At 51.4% G+C, this 6653-nt stretch overlaps 1 protein-coding gene across 1 annotated transcript; it reads right to left on the bottom strand.

Moving 5' to 3' along the window:
* Positions 1-499: 499 nt before the first annotated feature.
* LOC133473202 (calpain-1 catalytic subunit-like) lies at positions 500-6307 on the bottom strand (the record flags this gene model as incomplete). The annotated part of the gene is made up of 16 exons (XM_061764765.1): positions 500-1760; positions 1832-1890; positions 1965-2081; positions 2144-2222; positions 2295-2363; positions 2477-2541; positions 2609-2666; positions 2751-2816; positions 3335-3374; positions 3442-3653; positions 3722-3733; positions 3799-3965; positions 4033-4190; positions 4256-4330; positions 6009-6094; positions 6163-6307. Coding segments are annotated over 16 exons (1435 nt in total), but the record flags the coding sequence as incomplete, so codon positions are not given.
* Positions 6308-6653: the final 346 nt, after the last annotated feature.

Below are 6653 nucleotides of genomic sequence, written 5' to 3'. Positions count from 1 at the left end.
CTGGCGCAGAGGTTAAGTGTGCCTCGCGCAACCCAAGTTTGGCGTGAGTTGCCCTTGCTAGTGCTCGCCAGAGGTGGGAGTAAGTCGCGTGAGTGGCAAGTCGAGTCCTTACTAAATCTCAAGCAAGTCTTTAAGAGTCAAGTTATTAGACAAGCAAGTCAAAAGTCCCACTTGAGTCCGGCTGGAGTGACGCCTCCCTTGAGCACGGTCTACGAGGTGATCGTGGCTCGCCACTGCGGCATGCGCGTCTTCGCCCTGTCGCTGATCACCGACCAGCGATGGACTACACACCGAGGAGAAGGCCAACCACGAGGAGGTCCTGCAGAGGACGGAGCAGGATGGAGCACAACAACAGCGACGCCTGAGCCATCTTTCCTTCTCCCAAAGGTCAAACTCGCATTCCGGTCCGTTCCGTTCCTCCTCCTCGTAATTCATTTGTAAGTTAACAACTGATTAACGTCAACAAATGTGATTGAGTTCAACTGTTTTCTTTCTAATGTTCATCAAAGTTATTTATTACGACACACTCTGTGACATTGATCGGCTTTCATAATGCGTGTAAACAGGATGTTCTTCTTCAGAGTGACAAAAGTGTTTTTTGTTCCACCATAAAAAAAAGCTACACATGCATGTCATCACTGTCACGGTTATACTTGGTGCTCCCAAAAATGGCGAGCAGTTTGGCACAGGAAGCATAGCTGGAAGCCGTGTCTACACCTCACGCCTGCAACTACTCTGTTCGTCTCGGGCTTGGCTTGACGCACAATAACGCAAATGTGCAAAAAGGTGAATATGGGAACCCCACGCGGGTCCGCACGAGATGGCGGTGAGGTTACAAAACGCTAAACTAACAGGTGTCAAACTCAAGGACTGGGGCCCACATATGCCTGCCGCATCACTTTATGTGGCCCACGAAATGAAAATGTGTCGACTTCATGTTTCTGTATCAATGGGTTGGTTCTTTTCTTTTACCAAAATTGCACTTTTTCTGTACTCTTCATTTTTTTTTACACGAAATACCCTCTTAACTAAAATGGAACAGTCGTTTTACACTTAAATATTTACATACCATAATTTTCCATGACTTCTGATTTTAAAATTAATTTGTTGTTAACAATATACACCACTTGAGAAAAATTAGGGCTGTTGGGCTTTTAAAGGGGAAATTTTCAGGACGAACCTAAAATACATTATGATCTTTAAACCCCGGTGAACTTCATTTGACCTTTACTGAACATTTTAATTCACATGTCCAACTGTTCAATGATTCAGTCCTTTTTGCACAACTTGCCGGCAACATCACAACATGTGTTAATACATTTCCTGGTTCAATTAAAATATGTATTTTAACAAAGCTTGATGTTACGCTGGTAACATTTTGACATCATAAGTCCCAAACACCCCCTAACAATTCATCAACAGTACCTTGCCATTTCAAGTGTCACACAGAAGTCATCAGCAGGTTGCAACTGGAAGAGTCACAGAAAGGCATAGGAGTGTATATGCTTGGAAAGTTCCATGAATCAAACACATTGTGAATTTTTGTTGTTCAGCTCCTTGTTAGAGAACAGCAATTTGTGCAAAAAGTACTGATATATTGACCAACTGAACAGTCTTAAGTTTAGAAAAGGTCAAATAAAGTTCACCGTCAAAGGTTATGGTGCTTTTAGGCTTCATCCTGAATTGATGACGTCACGGCATCTGAAGGCACCGGGTAGGCTGCCTGCTGGGGTCTAGGCGAACACGGTGAGGGAGAGCCACTGCAGGAAACAGGAAGCGGCGACACGTGAGCAACAGGAAGTGAGCGAGCGGTTAGCACATTTCCTGTTACCTGGGAGACGTTGAGTGCGATGACGCCGTCTGCGTCCGTGTCCATGATCTTGAATGTTTCTGTCGAAGCAACGAGCGCAGCGAGGTCAGTGCGGGATGGCGGCGGGGGGGGCGGAGTCACGGACAACACTCACTGAACGTGGACTCCAGGCGGACGAGACATGTGACGAAGTTGTCAAAGTCGACGGCCATGTCTTCCTCGGCGTATCGCAGGATGATGAGCTGGAACAGGTGATTGGTCAGCTTGAAGCCTGCCGCGAGGAGGCAAAAGTTAGCGCGCGCGTGACGACTAACGCGCGGCCAGGCATCACACCTGCGGACTCCAGCGCCTTCCTCATCTCGTAGGAGCTCATGCTTCCCGACTTGTCCAGGTCATAGTTCCTGAATATGGTCTGTCCATGAGCAGGAGAGTGCTTTTGATTCCACAGTGAGCCGTGCGTGCGTGCGTGTGTGAGAACATTTACCATGTAGCGTTGAATCTTCTCCCACAGCACGTTGAACTCGACCAAGCCCAGCTTGCCACTGCCGTCCGACTGCGACGACGTTGAGGAAAGCAGCAGAACTCGGGGACTCGAGCCACATGACTCGGCCTCAAAACTCAAAAGGAGACGGCAGCGTCCCCGAGCAAAGATGGCGGCAAGGATACGTCCATGAGGTTGATCATGCTGCGACACGCCTCTTTGGTGAAGCCGTCCGTCTTGAGGTCTTTTTCTGTTGCCACGGAAACCATGTTTAGGTCCATGCGCGTGAGCCGAAGGAGCGTCGATAATGTACTTACGCTCGCCGATGATGCGGTTCAGGATGGTCTGCAGCTCGTTGATGCTGATCTCCATGTCCTCCACGGCGCAGGGACACACGAGACAACGGTAAGGTCAAAGGTCAGACAGGAAGCTGAAGCAAGAAGGAGCATATGCGCTTACCGGACCAGCCAGCTGTCGGAAGAGACTCTTGAAGCCGGCGTCAATCTGACTCTCGTCCAAATAGTTCTGCAAGGACAAGAAAAGCCTTGATGCTGAGATGGCAGCGCCACGAGGAACCGACGAGTGTTGAGTTCTCCCACTGGTGGACCAACAAGGCCTTCTCTGCTTGCCTCAACAATAAGTATGGATGTGGATGATGGATTTTTTTGTCCAGTCAGGTTTCAGCCTTTACGTTTTGCTATGTCAAATGAATCTGCCCAAGGCCTTTAGAGGGACAAAGACATCAGACATTTTCTGTCTTCTGATTGGATGGTCAGAGCAAAGCTTGTTGCAGCCAAGTTCGACTAACAAAACACATCTGTTTCCAATTATATATTTAATAATTAGCATCTGTGACATGTTTTTGTCACGTTATCAGGGAAATACTGATTCTGAACTGCTCCAGATGATGTGCGTGGCACCGTTATATTGCGTTTCCATAATTGCAACGTGATACTGGTGATATTAAGAGGTGGTTTGAGTTGGTAAATCCCCATTGCACGCCCAGATACCAAATGCACGGCCCGCCGCTGCGCTCTCCTCACCTCGATCGGAAGCTCCGCCACCACGTCGTCATCCAGCTCCCTGACACGCAAAGACTTCATGTGAGCGAGCGGCCACGTTTGCGAGGGCGCGACAAAGCGTTACTCACTCGGAGTCGGCGGCCTTCTCGGAGAAAACCCGCAGGATGAAGTCGGCCTCCTTGTGCGGCTTAAAGGTGGACGGCACGATGACGTACTCGCCGGCCGGGAGACGCAGACGCCTGCTGACCTCCCTCGACTTGATGAAGCATTCGGAGCGAGCGCTAATAGCGTGCGTCTGGAAGAAGTTCTGCTTCAAGTGGACCCCCGTCTGCCCTTTAGCCTGAGACGGAAATCGGTTACCACCACCATTCTGCCTTGAAGGTAAAGAACCCGATTGGAAGCTCATACCTCGTCGGGAACCTGCAAATAGAGGAATCAATGAGATGACAGAGCAGGAAGTACGCACGGGAGCTTTGCGGGAGAACACCATCCTCGTAGACGGCGAAGCCGATGGTCTCCATGTTTTTGCCTTCCCGCCGCTTCTTCCTGTGGTCTTTCTGCATGAGCGACACAAGGAAGCTGCAATCCGAAGTGCCGGGCGCGTCGGGGTGCCGCAGCAGCAACTTGAACTGCGGATTTAGCCAAAAGGTCGCTGGACAGGAGCGGTCAAAAGTCAAGGTCGGTTTTTGAACCCCCGCACTCCCCGAGCCTTTTCCTACCAGGATTGTTCCGGCAGCCTCCGGCCGTGCTGCCCCGTCTCCACTCGCCGGGATACAGCGATGAGCTCCATGTCGTCATCTGGCTGTTCTGGAGGGCGTCGGCTGTCAGGTTACAGATTTTCAAACTGAACTCACGCAGGAAGTCGCTGAAGGACAACCTGTGGCGGGGGCGGGGCCATGAGAAACGACCGCATTTCATGGCAGCAAACAGAAGCGGACTCACCAGAATTCACCGTCCTCGCTGCGGTTTTGTAGCCGAGCGCGGACGTCAGGGTCCACGCTGTCCCATTCTCGAGAACTGTACGGAAAAATGGAATGGAATGGAATCCACCAGCAGGGAAAACTTTGGAAGTTCTGCTTACATAATCCATCCATCCATCCATTTTCTACCGCTTATCTGAGGTCGGGTCGTGGGGGCAGTAGCTTTAGCAGGGACGCCCAGACTTCCCTCTCCCAAGCCACTTCATCCAGCTCTTCTGGGGGGATCCCGAGGCATTCCCAGGCCAGCCGAAAGACGTAGTCTCTCCAGCGTGTCCTGGGTCGGCCCTGGGGTCTCCTCCCGGTGGGATGTGCCCGGAACACCTGACCAGGGAGGCGTCCGGGAGGTATCCGACTCAGATCCTCCGAGCCAACTCATCTGGCTCCTCTCAATGCGGAGGAGCAGCGGCTCGACTCTGAGCCCCATCCGGATGACCGAGCTTCTCACCCTATCTCTAAGGGAGAGCCCGGACACCCTGCAGAGGAAACTCATTTCGGCCGCTTGTATCCGGGCCGGGATCTTGTTCTTTCGACCCACAGCTCGTGACCATAGGTGAGCGTAGGAACGTAGGTCGACCGGTAAATATAGAGCTTCGCCTTTCAGCTTAGCTCCTTCTATACCACAACGGACCAATAAAAAGTCTGCATCACTGCGGACGTTGCACCCATCCGCCTGTCGATCTCCGATTCCAGTCTTCTCTCACTCGTGAACAAGACCCCAAGATACTTGAACTCCTCCACTTGGGGCAAGATCTCATCCCCGACTCGGAGAGGGCACGCCACCCTTTTCCGACAGAGGACCATGGTCTCAGATTTGGAGATGCTGGTTCTCATCCCAGCCGCTTCACACTCGGCTGCAAACTGCTCCAGTGAGAGTTGGAGATCACGGCTTGATGAAGCCAACAGAACCACATCATCCCCCAGAACATGAGCAAAGTTCTGTCGGTGGTGGTAGTTGAAACTCCTTCTGACAGGGGATTCCCAGCAGACCTTCACTATACGTTTGGGCCTGCCACGTCGGACCGGCATCTTCCCACACCATCGGCGCCAACTCACCACCAGGTGGTGATCAGTTGACAGCTCCGCCCCTCTCTTCACCCGAGTGTCCAAGACATGCGGCCGCAAGTCCGATGACACGACCAGAAAGTCGATCATCGAACTGCGACCTAGGATGTCCCGGTGGCAAGTGCACGTGTGGACACCCTTATGCTTGAACATGGTGTTCGTTATGGACAATCCGTGATGAGCACAGAAGTCCAATAACAGAACACCGCTCGGGTTCTGATCGGGGGCCCGTTCCTCCCAATCACGCCCTTCCAGGTCTCACTGTCATTCCCCACGTGAGCATTGAAGTCCCACCCCATTGAGTCCAACCCCTCTCGAGAGGACTGGTACCAGAGCCCAAGCTGTGTGTGGAGGCGAGTCCGACTCTATCTTGTCGGAACTTCTCGACCTCACACACTAGCTCGGGCTCCTTCCCTGCTAGAGATGTGACATTCCACGTCCCTAGAGCCAGCTTCTGTAGCCGGAGATCAGATCGCCAAGGACCCTGATGGCCCCTCCCACAGGTGGTGAGCCCATGGGAAGGGATACATAATCATATTACGTAATACAGAGCCCTTGAACTCCCCCATTCCCAGACTCTCAGTTGGGCGTGAGGCTTTGCATGTTTACACGTGGCATCACGTTTTCCAACACGAGAGGTGTGTGTGTCTCACTTGTCGCTCCAAGCGCCGGTCCACTCTACCTGCCCCCACGGGTTTCTGATGCGGACCAGCTTGGTCAGGTTTCCACAGAAGACCACCTAAGGGACACGGTGGATCGTGGTCAGATCGGACAGAGAGACACACCGCCACCGTGACGCTCTCTCACCTCATCCAAGCCCGTGACGGAGTAGGCGTGGCCCTTGACCAGCTTCTTCAAGTTGACCGCCTCCCTGTCTTCGGAGTTGGTGGCCTGACGTAAAAAACAACAGAGGTGGGAGGAGGTCACATATGTGCAAGTCAGAAGTCTAAACCTTCAAGTCTCAGGCAAGTCACAAGTCACTGTGGCAAAAAGCTAGTAAGGTAGTAAACTTGAGTCCCCACTAAATTTCAAGCAAGTCAAGCCATTACAGTGAATCCCCGGTATTCGTGGACTGAAGGTACAAATTAATTGACACCCTCAAAAAGGTTTGTAATTGCCTACAGATGCCACAAAGTGGTGGCAAAGCATTACTTACGTCAAACTAAAACTCCTAAAATCACTTCAACATAATGGCTTGGCATCAAGATGCCACCAAAGCAATACTGTTATTACAGTGTATAAAATTAAATGTTAACTATTGATATTTCAATACGTATCATTACAGTAACAGCATTACA

Source organism: Phyllopteryx taeniolatus, unplaced genomic scaffold (assembly GCF_024500385.1).
Source record: "Phyllopteryx taeniolatus isolate TA_2022b unplaced genomic scaffold, UOR_Ptae_1.2 contig_182, whole genome shotgun sequence".
In the NCBI taxonomy this organism is placed as follows: domain Eukaryota; kingdom Metazoa; phylum Chordata; class Actinopteri; order Syngnathiformes; family Syngnathidae; genus Phyllopteryx; species Phyllopteryx taeniolatus.
The sequence above is the reverse complement of the archived record's forward strand: the minus strand, read 5'-3'. Positions and strand labels throughout refer to the sequence as shown.